The sequence below is a fragment of the Malus domestica genome, chromosome 03, assembly GCF_042453785.1.
Source record: "Malus domestica chromosome 03, GDT2T_hap1".
Classification (NCBI taxonomy): domain Eukaryota; kingdom Viridiplantae; phylum Streptophyta; class Magnoliopsida; order Rosales; family Rosaceae; genus Malus; species Malus domestica.
In genome coordinates this window covers 26,495,568-26,521,050 of record NC_091663.1, presented here as the reverse complement: position 1 = coordinate 26,521,050, position 25,483 = coordinate 26,495,568, and the positions used below count along the sequence as shown (strand labels likewise).

The 25,483-nt window shown below is 40.4% G+C and overlaps 2 protein-coding genes across 3 annotated transcripts; one reads left to right on the top strand and one right to left on the bottom strand.

The window, feature by feature from the left end:
- Positions 1–870: 870 nt before the first annotated feature.
- On the bottom strand, positions 871–17,022 carry LOC103407942 (uncharacterized). Of its 2 annotated transcripts, none has more exons than XM_029100132.2 (23): positions 16,768–17,022; positions 15,903–16,124; positions 15,276–15,306; positions 14,967–15,151; positions 14,177–14,336; positions 13,672–13,768; positions 13,052–13,221; positions 12,564–12,724; positions 11,920–12,108; positions 11,626–11,712; positions 11,384–11,464; positions 5,493–5,636; positions 5,242–5,324; positions 4,689–4,824; positions 4,499–4,582; positions 4,111–4,269; positions 3,944–4,031; positions 2,834–2,911; positions 2,549–2,693; positions 2,342–2,438; positions 1,949–2,065; positions 1,807–1,863; positions 871–1,317 (listed from the first exon to the last, which is right to left on the bottom strand). In XM_029100132.2, exons 1-23 carry the CDS (start codon positions 17,011–17,013, stop codon positions 1,183–1,185), a joined length of 2,952 nt encoding a protein of 983 aa, XP_028955965.2. In that variant the 5' UTR covers positions 17,014–17,022; the 3' UTR covers positions 871–1,182. The 2 variants fall into 2 exon arrangements, with proteins under 2 accessions (XP_028955965.2, XP_028955966.2); XM_029100133.2 differs by having other exon boundaries at positions 2,549–2,615.
- A 1,508-nt stretch (positions 17,023–18,530) lies between these two features.
- On the top strand, positions 18,531–19,328 carry LOC139194769 (uncharacterized). Its single transcript, XM_070819676.1, has 2 exons — positions 18,531–18,647; positions 18,804–19,328. Exons 1-2 carry the CDS (start codon positions 18,531–18,533, stop codon positions 19,326–19,328), a joined length of 642 nt encoding a protein of 213 aa, XP_070675777.1.
- Positions 19,329–25,483: the final 6,155 nt, after the last annotated feature.

Sequence of the window (25,483 nt, the reverse complement as noted above, 5' to 3'; positions counted from 1 at the left end):
TCACACTAATCTCATAACCTACTGTATTTCTAATGTAAGTGCAGAAAAAAATGAAGTAAAATCTACAGTGATCAAGTTAAAGTTGACTTGCGAGGCAAGATACCCTTCGTTATAATTGTTTTTATAAGATGTAAAGTTAACGGGTTGTGAGGTAGCATGTCTCCTTGTACCTCAAGTTTGAATCTCCATTTTTATAATTTAGATTAAGGTAGAATATAGATCCGAAAACAAAATGTTAAGAAAGTTCATTAGGCGTTCTTAGATTAAAAAAAACCAAAGTTTGTGAGACCTTTTTCATTAATTTTCTAATTATTTTAGGCGTAACAAGACTATAATGGCTGCCCCTCCTCGATCTCGTGTTAGTAACAAATTTGATCGAACCTTCGTCTAATAAAAGGCTTAATTGCATTAATAGTTTCCGTAGTGATAGGGTAGTTAGAAGATAACTCCCGTGATAAAAAAGATTAGGATTTAATCCCCTATAGTAAAGTATGTTAGGATTTATCGTGAGACTAATTGTTAGAACATGAGGTTCATCGTGAGACTAAAAAGATAAAAGTTAGCCTCATATGTAAACCCCACGTGCTAACAATTCTATATTAGCCTAATATGTGGCTTAGGTATTAATAATTAACGAAGAGTCGACCGAATTTTTAATTTTTTAATTTTAAGCATAAATCCTAAAAGATTTCACCCCAGGGACTAAAATCTTTTTTTTTTTTTTTTTTTTTTTTACCACATGAGCTATCTTCCTACTATCCTATCAACATGGGAACTAATAATCCAATTAGGCCCTAATGAAATGGCTTCAACCCTTGATTCTTAAGTTATCAACACTCCAAAATAGTGCATGTGTAACTTTTACCAAGCTGCTTGAATTGTTTGAACTGCATTTCTATCAATGAACAGCCAAGAAATTTACAACACACAGGGAATTCGAAAATCAAACTACAACTGACCAGACGAGCAACCACATTCGTAATCGAAGATAAATGCTTTTGGCTTGTGTCTGTCAGCATATGTTACAATTGTACAGGCTTTTCACTTTTGGCTGTAAGTTTGTACAAGTACAAGGAGAGGAAAAACGCAAAATCGCAAAATCGCGTGGATAACCCAAAGAATTCCAGTAAATCTTTCCCAAGCCAAACGATGATGCAACGAACTGAAGACGTTAATATTTTATCATAAAGCAACAGATGAATCTGGCAAGTGATCCATAAATTTAATTGTCGATTGCAGATATCTGTTGTTTGTGCTCATACACGACTTCCCGGTCTCTATTAGATTCGAGCAAATTGATGATATTTCCTGACTTAGCTGCCAAACAGAGCAGACAAAAGCAATTAAGATAATATGTGGAGAAAATATTGTATATGATGTTAGGTCCAAGAAACAAAATATGCAGACACCAAAGTTGGTTCCGTGATCAAGGACGGGGAGGTCATTTTATAAACATTGCTTAAGCAGCATCGCGTTTGCCATGCTCTCTCCCGGCATCATCATGGGAAGTGCAGTATGCATTCCACAAAGATTGTCTCCAAGAAGACATGGAGCTTTTGAGCAATAGCTTTTAGCAGCTGGTTATCTTAAACAAGTTTGACGCTGTGAGCAGTAATACTCAAATCATACTCGGAGTGGAAATGACAACATCAACTCCACTCGCGAGTGCCATTTCATTGCACATATATTCATACAGTTATGAGGCGTTTAATGTACCTCGTCACCTGAATAGCTGTATTATAAAGGATATCATATTATGATAGAGCGTTCTATACAGTCAGTTCAGCAGTTGGCATAGGAACTTACAATCAAAGATGATGCAATGCAGTTGCAAGCTTCAAGCGCCATGCTCCCGCGAGCAGCCTGAGTTTTAATCAATCACATCCGTATATCAGCATCACCAAAATGGAAGGGGAAAAGGAAAGCCCACATTGAAAGTTATTGTTACCTTGGAAGGTTCTTGTTGAATAGCATCAACGAGGTTCTGAAGAACAAACTCGCAAAATGACGCAAGCTCATGTAAATATGATGAATCACCAAAGAACAACACGTCATTTCCTAGAAGCTGATGATATTTTCTCATCCAGAAAAATAAAAACGGAATATTAGCAGGCAGAAGATGACAGGATCTCACATGAAATACAAGAACAATATAAAAAGCACCGCTGCACAAGATAGTGTACGCAGACGCACCATTCCCTTCATCCCTCCCTTCCCCCCACCCACATTTATTCAAGACATATCTGGCCATTTCTGAATATTTTATGAATGAATTTTCAGAACTTCGACAATTGAAAACTTTTGAGAACGACAAATTTCTACAAAGAATCAAACTGTGTACCTTTTTATCTGCATGATAAGGGAGATTTCGTTGAGAAAGTGCTGCTAACAGAGAAATAATTGCACAAAAAACTTTCACCCTCATTCTTGGTGTCATCCTATAACAATATCTTACAACATCAAAACGAGAAGTACACAAAAATCTATGTATTACAAAAAATAAATTGATGCAAGGTTCTCAATATTAAGGTTGTCATTGAAGACTCACCATGACTGAGAGTTAAGTAGTGACACCAAGTTCTTCGGAAAGTACGTAACTCCATCTTCAGGATTACCTTCTCTTGGAAAAGACAAGTCAAATAAAATATACGGTATTTTGTTTTTCTTAATATAATTTGCTGGGGAGGGGATAACTTGGGAAACTCAAAAAAACAAATGGACAATGTTCAGAAAGTGGCCAAGAAAAATAAAAATACAGATGCAATAGGTTTACTGATCTACAAACTACAAGAAGATGGAAAGGAACCAAGAAGAAAAAGAAAAGAGTAACAACCTGGAACCATAACCAAGAAGCTGAATAACTTTTGAACTGAGGAGAGTACTGCGTCAGCATCAATTGGTAGTCTGGAGCCTACACAAGAAAACAAGAAATCTTTGTTCATTTGTGTTTTTATTTGCTACGGAATAAGTTTCCTTTGCTATGTAGATGTTACATAAAAAAAAATCCATAGATACAACTATGAGCAGCTTAAATTTTATAACGAAATTAGCTACAGTACATACACAATGAGACTTTCAATTATGGAATACCGCATGCCATTTAGGCCGTCAATTGTGAAAGTCAATGCCATCAATGGCATTGGAGGGCATCGCACATCCAAGTCATGCCAATAATACAACAAGTATATGTATGTATAATGTAGGTACAATAGAATAATTATGCACATGATGGATGTAGAATAGAATGATAAACTAGTATAGTTGGATGAGAGAAGGTTGGGTATGTAGGAACCAAAATGGTGTGATGCTTTGTTACCAAACTATACTTCAATTTCAATTTTGGAGAAAACGGGTAAATCGAAAAGTTCGTATTGACAATTAATAACGAAAGTTTAATATAGTTGTAAATTGTTTTTTATTTTCTAGCATATCACTCTAGACCCTTGATTACGTGAAATCATGACTGAATGTGTGGTTGATGGAGGAGCTAACTGGCAGCAACCCTTTAAAAGTTTATCAAAAGCATGGTAAGAAGGTACAAGGCTGAAGTCCCAATTTAAAATATGCTGGATGATGTTGGGGCATCCTAGGAGTCTTGCATAATTGGTATGCGTGCATCCAATCAATACTAGCTGCTGTTATATGTGCCTTATTGAGGAGCCAAGAGTCGCTTAATGTCTAGGGTTCATGTAAGTCCCTACTAGAACTCCATATAAGGCTCGCGAACCTTTCTTTTCAATTGATGAATATTACATAAATTTTGTTCCTATATCAAGTCCCATTTATAAGAGAAAAGTAAAGAAAAGAAAGAAAATTTCATTATTATGAAAGAAAATCAAATCAAATTTCACTCATAATTATATAAAAAACTTCTAGGATGATGGCATGATGCTAATACTTAGTCATATGATGATTTCACTCTGAGAGAGAGACATGAACTAACCATCCATTACGTCTAAACTTTGCAAACAGTTGATCGCGGAATCAATCAATCCATCCGAATGAGAAACTAAGCCACCCAGTAGAGCGACCTGAACTATTTATACAGGAATGAGTAAAAATATATGGTTAATTGATGTGCAACACGATCACACTAAAACAGAACATTACCTCTGCAGTCTCAAGATAAAGATTTAACTGCCTAATCTGGCTTGAAATAGAAGGTAAAGTGACTTCAGAAAATGCTATGCAGGATTTGACAAAACTGAGATGTTTTGCATCTTTCAAAGCCTTAATTGCTAAACAATTACTGGAGTGAATGAGAGTTTCCTGAAAGTGAATTTAAGTGTTAAGTATGCAAGGAATATATAGTTATAAATGGAAGTACATATATTTGCTACTATGGGAATTCTCTTCTGGAAAACAATCCAGGTTGTTTTAAAGAGAGAGTCCATTCATTGCATCTTTTAAGCAAAACTTATCATTAGAAAGTTCAATGCAATTGCATAGAACAAATTATCAGTATGATTAAAAGAAATTGGAGTCATCGAGGTTTAACCTTATGCCCGCGTATGCTACCAAAAGTTCCACGACATTCAACTAAGAATGCCAACTGACTCTCAATCTCTGCTCCATAATCAACCTGACAATGAAGAGCAGCAATAAAGGTCAGACAGCCAGAAGGATTGCCAGTTTGCCACCATAAAAGAGTCCCAACATTCTAATATGTAGGTAAATATTAATTTTACCAGAGATACAAACTGAGAAATCAAACGTGCTGGTTGGTTATCATCTTTTAGATTCACAAAATTTTCGTCATGATGCAGAGCCTGAGAAATTTCAAGAAGAAACTGTATAGTTCTTGGATCACGTATACAACCCTTCCTGCCAAATGAATAAGCAAATGTTAAATTACTCCAAGGAAATCGAAAGAGCGATTCACACACCATTGATATATTAGTAAGAAGAAGAGAGGAATCACAAGACAGACACTGTAAGGAACCTAGGATCTTAGCATTCATATTTTAGATCACGACGCTTTGGGTTTCTTAACCAGTATTCTGAGACACGTATCCAACCTCCATGTTTCCAAATTCATCAAAACATTTCTACATAAATATTATGAAATAGCATGAAGGCAGCTGAAAACGTTCACCATCAGGAGGGCCGTACTCTAATTTGCCTAGTTTCAAACAGTTCTGAAATTGAGAGCATATTTGTCTTTCAAAAGGAACAATAACACTGAAGTGAGGTACTAACTTGATAAAGTAGATACTGAATATAGATTAACTAAAATGGCACCTTATCCCCATATCAAGGATATGGATATTGACGATGCTTCGTGAATTTCCATACATCAGATCCAAGATCTTGAGAAAATGATTCTACAAAATAACAAACACAGGTAACTGCCCATAGTCGTGGAATAAGATGTTATGGTTTTAAACAACGCAACCATAAAAATAAAACCAAGTGATCATTATGTTAAAACTAACACTGCAATACAAAGAGGTAAAAAATGGGCTTGTTGCACAAGTAGAAGGAGAAGATACCATGGAAAATATGTCTTCTATGTCCTTGCAATATGAAAGAAGCTTCACCAAAATGGACTGCAAGGTTGCGAGTTCATCATCAGCAATCCCTTTAGTGCATGCTCGTTTTGAAATGCCTTCTAAAATGGAGCTTAGATGGTCATCCTGGCAACAAAAACGTCAGAGGAAGAAAACTGAACTGGCATGAAGATACTAATGTGTATATACACAAGTTCGCATGAATCACTGAACATGAAGTTAATAAACAGCAGGTATTCTAGTTACAAGAAATATCTTATAAAATAACATTAAAGAGAAGTCCCAAAAAAACAGAGTGGAGACATTTCAATTTAACTCAGCTAAGGTAAGCCATCTTTCCCATTAAATGGCAACAGAGTATAACTAAATGTGGGGTGACTCCTCTGTTGATGCACAAAATCGGGTCGATCTTGGACCAACGTAAATCCGACCGTGAATCACACAAACGCACAAGAACACAAAGATATATCGTGATTCACCTCAAGTTGAGGCTATGTCCACACTGGTGTTGATTCTGTTTCACTATGTAAATAAATGTTGAGTATACATGGAGGCTATGGAGGCAGTGTTTGCTCTCTTTCGCTATCTGTTTTCTCTTGCTCTCGTCGAGTCTCCTCTCAGAGTCTCATGGAGTCTCTCCTAAGTGAGTGTGAGGGAGCCCTTTTATAGAATAAGGGTTTCCTCCCCTCTTACATGAATCATGGGCTAAGTAACGAAGCCCAAATACCGAGGCCCAATATATGGTACAACAGAAGTCCTCCAAGTCTTCAGTCAAGAGACTTCAAATTAAATCCATGTGCGGGCCGAAGTGACTAGATGTCGTTCAGAACTAGTCCTCGACATGGGGCAATGCTCAACGTAAAGTAATACTTAGCTAGAGGTATCACACGTTGCGAGGCTGCTTGGCTAGAGGCAATGCTTGCGGCGAGGCGGTTGCTCGGCTGGAGGTGATGCTCGTTGCAAGGCGGCTCAGCTCGTGGCGTTCCTCGTTGCGAGTATGCACTCAACGTCAGCGTGCACTCAATATGAGTTAACTCTCGACATGACTCGAGTCCGCTTGTCGAGTTCGCATATTGGATCTATGTGGCGGGTCTGCGGATTGGGTCCACAAGTCGGGTCTTTGAGTCAGGGCCATCCGTAGGGTCCGTGAGTTGGGTCCACAAATTGGGTCCATGAGTCAAGGTTCGAGTTCAAGGGTGTCTAATCTTGTAACTGCCCGAACGAATGGGTGTCCAAGCTTGCGGGTGTCCAAGCACATAGGTGTCCAAATGAGCGAGCGTTTGAGCCAGTGGGTGTCCGGTCAGAAAAGAGATCACCGTTCGGACTAAATCTTTGTCACCATAAGCATGTGGTTCGCTAGTCTATAAGTTGGTAGACTTCTTTAATCCGTAACAATGTTGATCAACGGAGTCCGTGCTACGAACCACCGAAGTTATGTCACCCTAACATTCAAATAATAAAAGTGTAATTTGGTCAGACTTGCCACGTATTATGGGAAAGTCATGTGATAAACCATTAACAAGATACAAAGACTAGTGATATTATAACAAAATTAAGCAGCGTGCGAACAGAGCTAGTATGTAGCCTGTAATGCTGCTCCTAGTGTATGTGATGCAGACATCAAATAATAAAATAATATGAGCTGCATGCAAGCGTTTGTTGATAAGTTTTCAAACAAGAGCTGCCGAAACAATATTTACAATATAATCAATTTCAAAGGAAAAGTAAAGACATCGTGCGGACTAGCTTGTATACTTTCGACTACCAACTCACATCCACTTTCAGCAAATAAAAAAAAAATGAAAAGTAAAGATATCATCATGATGTTTGTGGGGGAAGGGTTAAGAGCAAAAGTTGGGAATATAGTCAATTTCAGTAAAGATATCTGCCAATCCGTGAAGGCAAGCTCCACTTACAATTCTTTTGTGTTTTTATTATTTCCTTTTCTTCTTTTTCCACATCATGATTGATTCCAACCTTCCAATATGGTACAATTTTTCTGTTGTACCATGATTGGGCCTCGGTACTTGGGCTTCATTACTTAGCCCATGATTCATGTAAGAGAGGAGGAAACCCTTATTCTATAAAAAGGCTCCTTCACACTTACTTAAGCAGAGACTCCATGAGACTCCATGAGAGTTTGAGAGAACAAAAGAGAAGACTCCACGAGAGCAAGAGAAGATAGATAGCAAAGGAGAGCAAAGAGAGCAAACACTGCCCCCATAGCCTCCATGTATACTCAACATTCATTTACATAGTGAAACGGAATCAACACCACTGTGGACGTAGCCTCAACTTGAGGTGAACCACAATATATCTTTATGTTCTTGTGCGTTTGTGTGATTCACGGTCGGATTTACGTTGGTCCAAGATCGACCCGATTTTGTGCATCAACATTTGCCGCCGTCTGTGGGAAACGACATGAAAAGCTATGTCGGTTCTCTTTCATTTTTTCATCTCACCACCGTGAAACCCTCACAACTGTCCACCGTGAATCTACACAACGCAAGACCCTACTCGATCTGCAACCAGGGGTTTCAGAAAGACCAGAATCTGCAGATGCACAGGAGACGCCACCAAGTCACCAACCAGTTTATCCTCCTCAACGGTCCGGCTAAAACCGAGCACGCATCCGTCGGATTGCGGATCCGAAACTCTGATATCAGACCTTCTGTCTTTCTATGGCGGCAACAGAGCAAAAGCGACATTCTGTTTCTCTGTGGCTGCAAAAGAGCAAAAGATAACAGGAGACCCCAGGTCTGGGGCCGCCCCAAAAGATCTTGGGTGGAGAGGATGACGTCGGAGCGCTTCCAGCCGAGCTCGCAGATGGCCTAGCCCATGATCTCCTCGGCGCGACCAGAGGCGTAGACCATGGCGTTGTTGAAGAAGTTGACGCCATGGTCGTTGCCAAAGCTGACCCAGGCGCCGTAGGAGAGCTGGCTCACTTTGAGGCCGGACCGGCCTAGGTTCTTGTACTGCATATTATTCGACACCATTGCAGAAACACTGTAAGTCTGCGAGGAGTCAAATGATGGGGAGTGGATCAGCCTACGAAACCCACCGCCTTCATCTGCGGGATCGGGGGACTAAATATTTCAGAACCCCATAAAAATCTTGCTGACAACATCGACGATGCCGTCTCTAACCTTCTGTACCGGCAACGGTATTCCATCTCAGGCCCTTATTCCACCTAGGAAGATAAGACTCTTTACCTTCTCCAAATTACAGCTCATAAAAGTTATTTATTTAATATTTTATTATTATATTATGATATTTGTGTGGCACTTCACAAAACTTTCACTATTGCTAGTGGAATAATAAAATTGAAAGGTTGGAATCAATCATGATGTGGAAAAAGAAGAAAAGGAAATAATAAAAACACAAAAGAATTGTAAGTGGAGCTTGCCTCCACGGATTGACAGATATCTTTACTGAAAGTGACTATATTCCTACTTTTGCTCTTAACACTTCCCCCACAAACATTATGATGATATCTTTACTTTTTTTTTTTGTTTTTTTTATTTGCTAAAAGTGGATGTGAGTGGGGCAGTCGAAAGTATACAAGCTAGTCTGCACAATGTCTTTACTTTTCCTTTACTTTTCCTTTGAAATTGATTATATTGCAAATATTGTTTTGGCAGCTCTTGTTGAAAACTTATCAACAGACGCTTGCATGCAACTTATATTATTTTATTATTTGATGTCTGCATCACATACACTAGGAGCAGCATTTCAGGCTACATACTAGCTCTGTTCGCACGCTGCTTAATTTTGTTATAATATCACTAGTCTTTGTATCTTATTAATGGTTTATCACATGATTATTTCCCATAATACGTGGCAAGTCTGACCAAATTACACTTTTATTATTTGAATGTTAGGGTGACATAACTTTGGTGGTTCATAGCACGAACTCCGTTTATCAACATTGTTACGGATTAAAGAAGTCTACCAACTTATAGACTAGCGAACCACATGCGTGACAAAGATTTAGTCTGAACGGTGATCTCTTTTCTGTCCGAACACCCACTTGCTCAGACACTCGCTCATTTGGACACCTATGTGCTTGGACACCCGCAAGCTTGGACACCCATTCGTTCGAGCAGTTACAAGATTGGACACCCTTGAGCTCGAACCCCAACTCACGGACCTAATTTGTGGACCCAACTCATGGACCCTACGGACGGCCCCGACTTAAAGACCTGACTTGTGGACCCAACTCACAGACCCTACGGATGGCCCCGTCTCAAAGACCCGACTTGTGGACCCAATCTGCAGACCCGTCACATAGATCCAATATGCGAACCCGACAAGCGGACTCGAGTCATGTCGAGAGTTAACTTATATTGAGTGCACGCTAACGTTGAGTGCATACTCGCAATGAGGAACGCCATGAGCCAAGCCGCCTTGCAACGAGCACTGCCTCTAGCCGAGCAACCGCCTCGCCGCGAGCATTGCCTCTAGCCAAACAGCCTCGCAACATGTGATACCTCTAGCTGAGTATTACTTTACGTTGAGCATTGCCTCATGTCAAGTACTAGTTCTGGACGACATCTCGTCACTTCGGCCCGCACATGGATTGAATTTGAAGTCTCCAGCCAAAAGACTCTTGACTGAAGACTTGGGATACTTCTGTTGTACCATATATTGGGCCTCGGTATTTGGGCTTCATTACTTAGCCTATGATTCATGTAAGAGGGGAGGAAACCCTTATTCTATAAAAGGGCTCCCTCACACTCACTTAAGCAGACTCCATGAGACTCCATGAGACTCTGAGAGAACAAAAGAGGAGACTCCACGAGAGCAAGAGAAGATAGATAGCAAAGGAGAGCAAAGAGAGCAAACACTGCCCCCATAGCCTCCATTTATACTCAACATTCATTTACATAGTGAAACGGAATCAACACTAGTGTGGACGTAGCCTCAACTTGAGGTGAACCACATTATATCTTTGTGTTCTTGTGCATTTATGTGATTCACGGTCGGATTTACGTTGGTCCAAGATCGACCCGATTTTGTACATCAACATCCTCGATACTGTTTAACCGTAAGTCTCTAAGTAGCAAGCAGCATTTGTCTTATCTAATACGCTTTAATACATACAGATGAAACAGAAACTCTTCATCACATGCTCTCCTACTTTACTCTTCATAGTCAACAAGGAGAAAGTCCTTTACTATTCAAGTGAGGTACAAACTACATTCGGCATTATTGTTTAAATTGTGCAAGGCATTGCATGGGTACTTGGACAATATGATATAACAAAGTGTTAGTTTCAGTTTTACTTCACCTGCACAAGTCCTAAAGTGATGCACGTTAGTACATTTTAAGTCGATATACATTGTTCGTCCACTTCCTTGCAATTTAAGCTTTTAGGACAATTCTCCAGCTAGGTATCGAATCTCAACTGTCCAAGGCCTTTACTCAAATCTTGATGTCTCTTCTTGTATATTCATGTTTAATATGGAAAGCTCACATGTTGGGCACGCCCACACATAGGTATGGATCTTAATGGGTTTTAAACCTAACATGTTCATAAGCTTACTTCCTAAAAGTTTAAACATTAAGTGATTCTCCAGCACAGGAAAGTCCATATCAACTTCAATGGAAACAATCAACAAAATCATTTACCAGGCATGTCACTTGTTTTGTCAGTTGTAATCACCAAAACAAGTGATTCACTAAAATGACACAGCTTTATGAAACTTAAGGTTGAATGAATGTTATTTATAAGAGTTGCTAATTGGTTTTATGGGGAGTTTCCATTATTTTTTGTTAGAGGTTTTGGATGAAAATCAGTCAACTGGAATGATGTCACAAACAACAGTAACTTTCTTTTCATTTAATAAATATGCAAATATGCTAAGACGCACCATATGATTGTGTAGAACAATATCCACAAAAGCATCCACAACCTTCAAGTAGTCATCAAGTCCATCATATTCAATAATAACCTGATTTATAAAACGCATAAATCAGGTTTAAATGAGAAATCTAAATATTATTCTTTAGAAATGAAGCACTTCGAAATGAAAAATAAAAGAAAAGGGAAGAAGAAGAAGTAAACACCAATGAAATGTTGAAGTTAAGCAGCTAAACAGATCTCTCTAAATACCTGAATGACTTTGTCCACTACAGAATTGACAGTGTCCATTTGAGATTTTTCACACAGCCTAAATCCAAGTAACCTGTAATTCAAGCACTTTCCCAACCAAAAACCAAACCAAGAGAGAAGAGATTTAAGAGTTGTGCACTGAAGACTTTCTCTTCTATAAATTTGAAACTAACATTGAGGTTAACCCACCACATGTTAAGGAGGGAGTCACATCAATGAATGAAGCTGATAACAAAATTTCATGTTCTATACATAACAAAGTTTATGACTCGACCACTTTCTCATGAACAATACCTGATCAAGGGAATCATCCCTGCTGCACTCAATAAGATGAAGGATCTCCACTGCCCTTGAGCTAACTACTTCAGATGGAAGTTGCTTGAGTAGATGATGAAGAACAATCGAGAGACATGGGAACCTTCCAAGCAACTCCTTTTGATTCAACCCAACTCCAAGCTCAACGAGTACATCACCTACTTGTTTCTTTCAAGTTTTGAACAGATTAAAGGTATTGTTACATCATCATAGTATAAAGTCTACCAATTCATGTCACACCAGCTATTCATGATGTGATAGATTCAACTACCTATTCATCTCTATCCAGCTATTCATGTTTTGAAAGATTCAACAGCATTCTCTACAACTATTAGAAATGAAATGAAGGATTTGGAGTGTCCACAATGAATAGGTGACTGCCAACAAAATCCAACATAGTTCAAATGGAATAATATCTATGTTCTGCTTTATAATTACAATAAAAAAAATTCATGACAACATATCAAATGCTCGTTAAATAAAACAGCAATATGTTCTATCAATACATAAGGTTGCTTCCTATATTTTCACAACTAGATATATCCAGGGCAATGGAATTTAAAATGTAGCGATACACAGTGCGAAAGACAATTATGATTGCTACAAGAAATTACAATAAATACCTCAGACGCATTCCTAAATATGCATTTCATGATATACTCAATGGTTGGTTCCATCAGACTAACAACCAATCTTCTGTTTTCAGCTCCATGAGAGGTTTCCTGTGCTGACATGACCCTCATCGACACAATTTTCAAGTCATTCACACAGGTGAGCAGACATCCTGTAACATAGTCGTCAAATATGAGACTGTAAAATATTTGAGAAACGGCCAACACCTAAATATATCTTTGTTTTAAAAGGAAGTACGTCGAACTCAAAATTGACACAGTTTACATTCCACCATAATCTCTGCACTTTACTATACATTGGATTTTCACTTCAAGACATGTCATCCTACTTGCAATTTCATTATAGTGATGATTGGAATAAATGAGAATAAGCATATAAGAGGCCACATGTCTTGTGAGATGAGCACGTATTCTGGCAATTACATATTATCGAATTTGAATCAAATCCATCATTTATTATTAGTACAGAAAATGTATACCTGTATCATGTGAAGGCAACTTCCTCATGCAATGAGCCATATACAGACGGCAATAGGCAGAAGCCAATGGATCTGCTAACCCTCTTGTCATCATTACCAAGCGACGGAGACTGTTGAGAGGTTGGTCAACTAAGAAACGCCAACAAGGCAACAATGCCAGCTCCAAATAACTGAAATTCAATATCGAATTAACAGCCAGAGAATATGCCATATTTGAAGAAAGGGGATGGGAAAGAGAGAAGAAGCAATAGAAAATTATCGCATGTAGAAAGCACATGTATGAAGAACTTATAATGCACTGTTCGAACTTCATTTCTTGTTTTTATTTTCAAGGTCTAATGCTTTAAGCTGTAAATATTGGTCAAAACTTTTCTTTCTCATCTTGTGTCTTCTCCAGAAAAAAGTCTGGTCCTCCTTTTACTTTCCTCTATTTCTTTAATACATCATCAATTATTTTATTAAAATAATGAAAGATTACATCATCATTAGACAAAAAGTAAGGCTACTTAGTGCTACATCAACTTTTTAGGAGGGAGCGACATGGAGGAAGAAAGAGAAGAAGATGATGATGATGATGAAGAATGAACAAAGGATCATAAACATAATGAGCAAGAACTTACATGCGTGGAAGAAGTTCTCGGACTGCACCAATTTTGCAGAACCAGTTGTTGCAAGTTTCTTTGGCATCAAAGCAGATGTCACTTGCTGAAAAGTTCTCTGCCATAAATCCATTCAAATTTCAGAAAAAAAAAAAAAAAAAAAACTGATACATTAAAAATGACACCACCATTCCAAACTTATTGAAGTTAATTAAATTAAAAACACTACGTAATGAAGAATTGCAGAAATATTTGCAAGTTCTCAACGGCATTAGTTATAAATTGTTTCCTTCTCAGGCTTCCCTAAGGTTACAAGTATCTAACAACTGACAACCAGATAGCTCTGCTTTTTGCAAAATGACCAAGGAAGTTAAGTTTCACTTTCAACCATGTCAACATGCATAAACTGATCTTTACAGACCATATATCAAGTATGTGATACATAGACATATTCTGCGAATAACTTAAAGAGTATTGCTTAGTAAAAAAAAAACAAATGATGCCAAGGGAGAAATTTCAGCAATACCTGGTAAGGAGAAGATTCTGGTACCATCTTCAGTAAATTCAGCTTTCAACTTGATTCGCTCCCATACCATATCCCCAAGAATATCCAAAATATCCGTAGCAATAGCAAAGAGTGTAGGATAACATTGTAAAACAGATGTATCCATCAAAAGCCTAGCAACCTGTAAAAAGAAATTGCTTTTAAAATTTAATCGCATCCACACAAACCAGCATTACATACACTCCCAAACCTATTTCTCCCACTGAGATGAAGTTGCAGCAACTAGTAATATGATCTAAGGACCAATCAAACTAATTTTGTTTTTATAGGGAGAGAAAAGACAACCCAGAATCTTACAAAAAGTGGAAAAGAAAAAACTAGTTATATTGTGTAAATGAATGGAAATCTTCAAGCTAAGTTATAAGCATGCATAGTTCATTTAACCTCTGAATGGCTTAATTCTCAGAGAAAATAATTATTAACACAAACTGGTAATCCAATGACCTTTCAAAACTATAAAACAAAAATGACTTTTTACATATGAGGGCACAACAAAAACCTAGTGTTGTATGCCAAATAAATGGAAATCTTCAGGCTATTTAATCTCAACTACTTAATCTTTTCTTCTACCACAAATTCTTCAGGCTATCAGCAGATAGGATATCAAGCTACCAAAAATAAATGGCAATGTTCTGGCTATCAGCACATATAGCTAACTATTTAAAAGCTCAGCTGCTTAATGTTTTCTTCTATTACAAATTCTCTCCAGGTAAGATTAATTGGGTAAACTGAATTATCAATTAAAATTTACTTTTATTGATAATTTCAGGGATGTAACACGATCATTGGCATGCCATGCATGAGTTAATTCAGCTTTAAGCTCATGCAACCGAGAAACATATTCCTGGCCCGTGATGACCTTGCCCCCCTCTTCTGCAAATTTTTCTGGATCTTCCAGTTCCTCCAAATGCATACTTGTCGAAGATTTCTCATGTGCTGTAAATTCGTATCAGTAAAAAAAATCAAAGTGATTATCATAGCTGCTCTAGTTGAGCAACAAAAATACTTGTGAAAAGAATACTTGTTCCAATAAATTATAGGAACAAAGAGGTTGACATACTTTTCCTGCCTTTCACTATCATGTCAGACATCTGTAAGTAAAAAGAAAAAGGAAAATAAGAAGTTAGAAGATAGGTTACAGCTTTCAGTGAGAAACTTAAGGAAGTAAATAGCTAGATGAGAATAGAAGGTAAGGAACACCAAAATTTCCTTTTGAAAACCTAAGAAAGGAAAACGGTTATAGAAATTGATATATGATAAGAACATTCTGAATGCCCATATCATACTTCATGGTTTCGAAAACTAGCCAACAATAATTGGAGTAACATTCATCCAGGAAACGCAAAATTCAAATTTATTTCAATATAGAAAAAATACAGAATATGAAAGTGAGGTCAGAACACAAGCCCCACCAGCTAATATGCTTAACGGTTGTGTTTTTGAAAAATAGCTAGCAACAATTGAAAAAGAATTCTTCTAGGAACCCAGACATTGAACTCTATGTCATTACAAAAATACACAGAAACGAAACTGATGTCACAAATGGGCTCCACCATCTCAGATACGACCAAACATGCTCGCTAGCTTGAAAATTACTTAAGACGACATGAAGCCTCAGAAGATTGCATACTTTTGAATATAAAACAGCATGGGGAACTAATAAAATCAAGAAGCGTGAAATGCTTACTGAATAAGTCAAAACTGTTTTGGAGACTGGAAACCTCTGCATCAGGGATCTCTTAAAAAAGGCCCATTCTTTAGACGGATTTTGAATAGAAGCTTCACCAGAGAGTCCTGCAGTAGAACTGGTTTCAATTTCCACCAAATCCTCTCTAGAAGCTTCGGCATTGTTATCCGACCTTCTGAGGGGGTCAAAGTACTCCTCATTCCCATCATCCACGACCTCAACCTATATTAAGGTGCTGAACTTTGTAAATTCCAAAATTTTCATGATCAAAACACCAAACAGTCAATACATACACCATTAGCATTTGAGTTTCTTAATCTGATGCTATTTGTTTCCTTTTTAATCCCACATGTTTTCGTCACAAGGTACCAAACGAACACAAACGAACACGCGAACTACAACGAAGCGAAGAGATGGCTATGGTAATTGACAAAGTAGGAAAACAGTGACATCAAAAATCGCATATTAATCTCTAACACTTCACCAGACCTCCCCCCCCCCCCAAAAAAAAAAAATTATTCTCAGTAACCAAACGACTAGAATTCCACTCCTTTCCTAGCCACCAAATTTTTGTCCTTCCATTCGGCATTCGTCAAATATTCCAATACAATTACTGTATTTAACCTAAAATTTTCCTCCATTTATTGTAATTATAGGCTTCTAATCACATTAGTACTCTGATTAACTATAATTCGACATGGAATTATAGCATATGATAGCTCAAATTTAGCACACCGGATTAGTATCCTGATCAAGAAATATTGGTGATTTGAATGTCCTACTCTATCCTTGCAACCAAACAGATGCGCAGAGTCAAGGGCAATAAATTACGAAAAATCGAGAGTGAGATGGGTGTGATTTGGACCTGGAGCTGAGATGGAGAAGATGGAGCGGAGAAAGGGTGGCTGTCCGCGAGTACGCGAGGAAGCGCGTGGGCTTCTTTTTCGGCGATGTAGTTGCGCTGTCTGAACTCCATGCTCAAGCATCGACAGCACAGTAGCCCGCTTCCTTTTCTTTGGAGGAAGATGGTATCTTGCGACGGCCGTTTTGCCGTTTTTTCCCAGAAGTCTTTTTCTCGGGAAAAATGGCCATAACAACAGTAGAACGTCATGTCGTTTAGTTCCTGCATCATACGACTTGGCTCAGTGAAATTGTAAGATTTTTTTTTATTAAAAAAAATGTAATGAAAAGGGCCTCATAATTTTTATTAGTATAAAATATTTAACAATTTTTTTTTTAATTTAAACACAAAAAGAGAGGGGTGACATTTTTATAAGGGAGACTTTGGATGCGGTCCCTAACTATAAATATTCTTTGACTGAAACCTTGTTGGTTTTCAATTTTTGATCGAAGTCCCTAAATTAATGTGATAATTTATTTCCATGTATGTTACTATATTTTTTTAATTAAAATTTTAAATTTATAGTTGTTTATATTAATGAGGTTTTAAATAAAAAACCATAATTTGTGGAGTTAAAAATATTAAAATATAAATATACTATTGTGTGTGTGTGTACATATATATATATATATATATATATATATATATATATATATATATAAACATGGGTACATTCATTAATATTAACCAAAAAAATTATTGTACCAAAACCTGGGTGTGGAGCCAAAAATATTTAATAGGCGACACGTGGACTTTTGAACAAAAGAGGACAAAAATACCCTTGAGGCATACCGAAGTTCCTACACGCAAGCAGCGGGAAATTATCTTTCAACCAAGTCAGAAATGCCCAAAATAGTTAACAATTCAAAACCTATTTCATTTCATATATTTTTTTATCTCACTTTCCCTCTTTTAGCCAAACAATTAGCTAGTCATTCTATAACCTACCAAATCTTCCACATAAATTAAGTTAATTGATAAATTAATGAGATTATTACCTAATAAACTCATTAATTTTCAATTAAATTATCATTTAAGCCTAAAAATCACCCTAAAGGCCGATTATCCCTCTCCAAAATGGGGGCCGGCCATTTCCTTTGTTTTCCCACCATAATTTGCCCTTTTTGACATTGATCAGCTAATCTTGTCAACCAATATTTTATTGATTAGCTGATTATACCATTAAAAACATTCATTTTATGTTTAATTAGCCAAATAAATTGGCTAATTAAACCTAAATTAAACCTAAAAACCCTAGCTAGGCCGGCCACCTCCTACCCTATATATAGGCTCCCATTTCCATCAAAAAGCAGGGCGAATACTCTTGCAAAAATCCCAAAATTCTCTAAACACTATTTCTCTCTAAATTCTAACTTTGGCATCAGAGGTTCTTCGGCCAAAGCCCCCCCATTCATCGTGGGCGTGTGAGGCTTGTGGCCATAACTGAAGGTGTTATTTATTTTGTAGGTGCAATTTTGTCCAAGATCAAGGAGGAAGAAATTTGCATCCACAAATTGGTGCTTTCATTGAGAGTTGAAATCCATACTCGTAGAAGACTCTCGCACAAAAAGGTTTTTTCTTTATTTTCTAGTCCATTTGAATATTTTTAATATGTTCTCATTATTAGAATTTTTTACTTGCAAATGTTCTTTGATAAAACGTATAAGCAAAATATAATGGCTAGAAATTTAGAAAATTCCACAAGTGAAAATTCTAATGTTCAAGAAATGGGATTGCGGAGATCCATAAGGCTAAATGTGACAATAAGTGGAGCAGCACCACCACCACGAGTTTCCGCCACGGGAACCACCATGGTGGCTACCTCGGTAGCCACCCGTGGCGAGGTTCATGGTGTTTTCACCACGGCCCGAGCCGTGCCATCCAAGGCTCACGGCACCAAGGCCACGGCCCAAGCCGTGCCATCCAAGTTTGCAAGGGCCCGAGCCCAAGCCTCGCATTCACATGCATCACATACTAAGCAGCCTGCTTTCGTCGAGCAGCCTACTCCCGTGGCCCAGCCTGCTCCCACCGAGCAACCTGCTCTCACGGCCCAGCATGCTCCTACCAAGCAGCCTGCTCTCGTGACCCAGCCTGCTCTCGACGAGCAGCCCACTCCTATGGTCCAGCCTGCTTCTGTCGAGCAGCCCACTTCCGTGGCCCAGCCTGTTTCCGCTGAGCAACCTGCTCTCGCGGCCCAGCCTGTTCCTACCGAGCAGCCTGCTCTCGACGAGCAGCTTACTCCTATAGTCCAACCTGCTCCCGACGAGCAGCTCACTACCGTGGCCCAGCCTGCTCCAATCGAGCAGCCCACTCTCACGGCCCAGCCTGCTCTCGTGGCCCAACCTGCTCTCGTGGCCCAACTTGCTCTCGTGGCTTTCCAAGCAGCCCAAGTCGGCCCAAGACTATCTCAACCATCCGGACCAACCATCAAGCCGGGGGCATTCTCACCACATTTTTTCGCATATTTGACATTTCCCAACTCAAATCTCGTGCCCAAAGTTTACCACCATTCCACTGCCCAATGAGGCGTATTCCTTCCAAGCTCTTCTAATTTAAATGGCGAACAACACTTATCTCGACAAGTCATAGAGTTGACGAGCACCCTTGCACAACAGACGACCTTGATGAACCAACTCTTGCAGTGCACCGAGATGCAATGTGCCCTAGATGAGGTGTCCCAAAGTAGGACAAGGGCAGACAAAGAACCTCTTCAGCAGCATCTCGGTAAGCAGCCACTTGACCAGCCACGAACAGAGTGTTCAGGCAGTGTACACTATCGATTGGGCCCCCCGAGATAACGTATACTCCCGTCTTAGAACGCATAGGAGCGTGCACTCTTGACTAGGCCCACAGGCGAGCATACATTCACGGTCGGTGTCATACTTCGATAGTCAATATGAGCAGCCTTCCAAGCGAAGTGTTCATTCGCGGCTAAGCCTGCAAGGAGCAGCATCCACCTCACATCGGAGTAGGCAGCACGACGGACAGAGAGAAGCAGTCACTCAATACGGCTCAAGTTCAACCGGCAGCCTGCGAAGAATTCGCTTGCCTGTTAGGAACGCGCTACATGTACCGCATCTGTGACATAGACGAGCCAAACACATGGAAGAACAACTTAGACCAGTAAGTCACGACTAGGGGCAGCCAAGAGCTCCACTACCCTAACAAAGGCAAATTTAGGAAGAAGTAGAAAGACTCTTAACTAAGCAATTGCGCAATTTCCAACGCAATGAAGCCACCGATAAGGCATTACGACGGAACATGACCAACATAAGCAAGTCACCCTTCACGGACGAGATCGAGCAGACAGAGCCTCCACGCGAGTTCAGCATGCCACATTTCACACTTTTCAAAGGGGATGAAGACCCGGAGAGACACTTAAAGCACTACCGAAGTGCAATGATCCTCTATCGAAACAACGATGATCTCATGTGCAAGATATTCGCCACCACTCTACAAGGCGAGGCGCAAGATTGGTTTTACACCATGCTGCCATAATCCATCTGGAATTTAGACGAACTTTCTTTGGTTTTCACCATAGAATATTCATCCTATCGCTCGATCAAAAAGAAGTCTGACCATTTGTTCGACGTCAAGAAGAACCCAAAGGAGTCACTTCGCGACTATGTGAGGAGGTTCAAAGCAGAGAAGGCAAGGATAGTAGGATGTAACGACTCGATAACTAGAGCAGCCATTCAAAAAGGACTTCCAGCAGACCACTTGCTATTCGAAAAATTGATCATGAAAGAAGAACTAACTCTGGCAAACTCTTTCGCTCTAGCAAAGAAGCATTCGCTCTAGCAGAGAAGCATGCACTTTGGGACGAGGCTCGCCAATGCATATTCAAAGACTTGAAGAAGTACCCGACGTCACATCCTTACTATCCAAACTGGAAGCAGTAGAGGACTTATTCACGTGTTTGACGGTATCTAGACTAGCAATAAGTTCTATCATCATACGAAAAGAGCTAGGGGCCCGACTACCTGTATTCTACAGTTTAAAAGCTCTCATCGATGATATTAGAAATTCAAAAGTTAACTTTGGCAATATTTGTTGTAACCTAAAAGTTCAAGTTTTACCTTCAAACGCACGCAGTCATCATCATGACGCACTATTCCGCCGAATCCAGATGCACGACAATAAATGCATAGACCTTGGCGAATGCAAAGTTTTTTGACGAACGCAACAACTAGGCCCAAAAGACACGCCAAGGGCAGACGAACACTGGAAGGAACACTTATAAGCAAGTTTTGTCCTCGTCGCCCCAGAAGATTCTACATAAGAGCAACATGTACCGGCAGTTGAACACTACCTCCTGCTGCGCGTCATACCGCCCTAGCCGACCCTTACTCCATTATTCAGCTCTAGAGTGGCCCAATACCGGCAGTTGAGCATCTCCTGCCACATGTAACATGGCCCTAGTTCCATGGCTCCCTACCGCGCCTTCACGCCTAGCCTTGACAACGTAACAGAGCGGCCCAATGACGCCCCGAAGGTAGCTGAGCACACTTCAGCCGCGCTTGCTCCACCCGATAGAGACTTCTGGCATTTGCATGTTAACAGTGCATCCAACTACAAAGGTTCAAAGCAGACGTGGTCCTTGTCACCCCAGGCGGTTCGATGCCCGAGCAGGCGATCATTCTAGGTTTCAAAGCATCTAATAACGAAGTAGAGTACGAAGCCCCACTAGCAGGCCTTCGAATGACAAAAGACTTGGCGGTGAAAAAGCTTTCAATTCATTCTGATTCCCAGCCAGACTACTAGGGGCAAATGCATGATGATCGTGGCAACCGACTACTTCACCAAATAGGTAGAAGCAGAGCCCATGACGACCACGATTCATACGGACATAGAGCGCTTCATATGGAGGAACATCATTTACCGATTTGGCATCCCTTAATCCATCATCACCAACAACGGCCCGCAATTTGTGGGCAAAGATTTGGCAAAGTTTTTCCAAAAATATGGCATCAAGCAGCACATGTCCACGCCAAGATATTCTCAAGACAATAAGCAGGCCAAAGTATCCACTAAGATGATCTTCGACTGCCACAAGAAATCCCCCACCAGTAAGAAAAGAAAATGGCCAGACGAACTCCCTGGATGTCTATGGGCATATCGCACCACCAAAAGACGAGTAACCGAAAAGAGATGGCCACAAGCTTAAATCTGGCAGAGGAGAAGTACGAGCAGACTATCACCCGGATCACAGCTTACTAGCAGTAGTTCCTTTCCAGCTACAACAAAATGACCAAGATCCGGCAATTCCAGCCCAAAGATCTAGTCCTAAGAAAAGCCTTCATCATTGCCCACAAAGAAGGCTCCAAAAAGATGGATCTCATATGGGAAGGTCCATACAAGATCAGCAGAATAGGCGGCAAGAGTAATTACACCCTGGCCACCATGAAACGATAAAAAGATCGAAAAGTAATGGAGCGCCTACAATCTGAAGAAGTACCATGTGTGACTTCCTACTACATCAAAGCCCGAAGACTCAAGAAGCCCGACGGGTACCACCTCACAAGTCGAGGACTATCCAGTTGTTATACAGTTCCTACCTTATAGCTAAGTTCTCGTTCGTTTCACTCATTTTTCAATGAGGAATTCAGAATTAATCACAACTTGGCTTGGCTGCATGCTTATAACAACTAATCACTCCGGCACTTCAAAAGAAGATTGCGCCCTTCTTAAGGACCCATAGCAGGAATTGCACCCCCTGATGGACCAACCATGCTCTCTAGTGCGAGAGGGTAAACTAATTGCTCTCCAGTGCGAGAGGGTAAACCAATTCCCCGACACCTATATGGGTCAGCTCTTCAAGACGAGAGGATAAACTTTACACTCCGAATATCCAGACGTGGATGAGCCTGGCTGCCCTAGTATAACTAGATGCACGATGGCTTACGCCGGGATTCCTAGAATTAGCCACAATGGTCTTTTTCAAGGCTTAGCTAATTTTGGGTCTCTTGGCCTAATCCGTGGGGAACCGGGCCCTAGAGACTGATGGGGCACATTACGCAGGAATCCCTATAGACGACTGCCCTGGAACCCTAAAGCTGCTACCGAGTGCACTAAGGTAGCCTACGGATTTCGGAAGACTACCTACGGCTTGCCCTTCGAGCAGTAAAGCCGCGCTAGACTTATACAACCGCACATTCTTGTGAAAGGTTAAACAAGCTAGCGCGCATATACAAAGTTTTATCCACTGCCGACATGCTACGTAGTTGATAAGCTTCACCTCTGCCAAGCGCGGAACAACCTACACCAAGTCCTAAAGTGTTGTGATACTTGTTATGCAACCTACGGAATTGAAGAAAGTCAAGGTTAACAGCCTAGTGGTTACGCGGACTTGTCTGCTTCTGTAAGTAAGGCATCCGGCTGCCAACCCTATGGCTAATAACTTTGTAAAGTTCTACACCAACACCTACGGCTGCATAGGCTACGCGAGCTTGTCTGCTTATAAAAAAGTAGCATACCTGCCACTGGTTTATTAAGTCTAAAGGTTAGGGCATGAATAAAAGAAGCGAAGATGAAGAAAAGCGAAGGAAAACATGTTTATAAATAACTAGCAAAAGCCGAAGGAGTTCAAGCAAAACAAGAGCTACAAGGAAAAACATAGAAAATCCTAAAGGCTACCTAGAATACTACACTGCAGCAGCTTGGACATCCCACAACTACTCGATCGCCACACATTCAGCAACCGTAAGCAGCGGCATCATCCGGCACTTCACCCCCGGCTGCCCCAGCTTGGGCACTAACTTCTCCAACTACTTCATCAATGGAAGCCCTAAAAGTAAAAGCAAGCAAGTCTTCCGGAGAAATAGAGAAGGTCTTAAAACCTCAAACCCATCATTTTCACCATTTAGCTGCGCATTCTTCTCAAGCAGACTAACACAGACGCGCTGCAGCTCATCCACTTCCTTCTTCAAACTTTCGTTGATCTTCAGTACACCTTGAAGTTCCAACACTTGAGGTTCAAACCTATCAACGATTCTCTTGAAGTGGATCATTTTATTGTAAGCAGCAATCAACTCTTCATCCTTTGCATAAGCAGCGAAACGAAGCTCAGAAATTGCAAACTTAAGATCTTGAGTCTGAGGTATGTAACATCTAAATCTCCTTCTCTGCACTTTCATACTTAACTTGGATCGCTTCAAGCCTAGTCTTCAAGTCAACGATCTCGTGGTGAGCGGTCTCAAGCTGCAGAGAAGTGGGGGCAGAAATATTATACCTCTTCAAAGCAACAAGCTTAGAATCCAACCTCTTGATCTCCTCGACTGAGGAATAAGCTTCAGCTGCCATAGTCTTCACCACCTCCTTGGCAGCCTTGCTATATATACATCATAGCAAGCAGAGCAATCATTCTATATTGAGTCGTATGCTTCGCAAATGAACTTGGGCAAATAACATTTCTATCGCCATCAATAAACTTGGCACAAACGTTCATGTCTTCAAGCAGATCTAGTTTCAAAAGCACACAGATCTTAGTAGCCTCCTCAGAAGTAAGCTTAGTGGATTTCTCATAGCTGCCCACGCGAGCAGTCTCTTCCTTCCTAGCAGGCGAATCAATCTCAGCAACAGAGGGAGTGGGCCTTGGCGCCACTTTAGCAGCAGAGTCCACCTTATCGCTATTCATAGTAGCAAGCCTCTCCAAAGGTGAACCGGGTTTAGCTCCCAATAGACATCTTGGTACAGACTTCGGCACTGGGGGCATGACAGGACCTTTACTCTGAGCAATCATATTAACAATCGTACTAGCCATTCTCGACATGGCAGGCACCACAGACTCATATCTAGCAGCTTCATTTTTTCTTCCCATTAGAAGAAGTTATGTCAATCACAAGCATTTCGGCAGCAAACAAACCCTCATGAGCAGCGGAGGAAGTCTTCAAATTTTCTCGATCGGTATCTCTTGAGCAGGCGGGGAAGATCTATTATTTCCATCTTCATTCATAGAAGGCTCCACGACAGTGATTAGACGATCCAATGCATCCGCCTTAATCCTCTTTACCTCCTCTTTAGGAGCAACCCATTTTTCTCTCGGCAAAAAAGAATTAAGCAGCCAACGTCATTCACGGTACTCAGCAGAGGAGCTCAACGCAGCATTCTAATAGGCAGGAGGCCTGCATGCCTAGCATTCCAACAACCCATGAGCTCCTACGACCTCCTCATTTCTCTCAGTCGCTGGCCTGGCTCGAGTCAGGTCCAAGAGCCCAAAGGACATGAGCCATACGGCTCGCCTAAAACTGCACCCTTACGCCACTATCCGCAGCCCCAGCTGCACAAGCTGCCCTTGGCTCTAGCCAAACCGAGCTGCCCAAGAAGTGGTCCCTGCCATAACACCTTCTCGGCTCATGCCGAGCCGACTCCTGGCCCCTGCCAACTGACGTGCTGCACCACCCCGACGATTGCCCCGTTATAGCACTATCCAAGAAAAATAAATTTTTCTTACATTGGTGCGGCACGGAGAAGATGAAGAAATCAATGAAAGACGGTCATTTGCACGGGTAAGATGTAGAAGATTGCTAGAGGAGGGGGAACAAATATCCTATAAGCTCTCTCTCTCTCTCTCTTGTAGGGTAGAGTAAATCGCTCTCCAAAGTTGATTTAATAACCCACTTAAGGTGGACTTAAATAGACTTTGAGAGAAATTTATTTCCCTTTCCTAGAAGGACCTAAT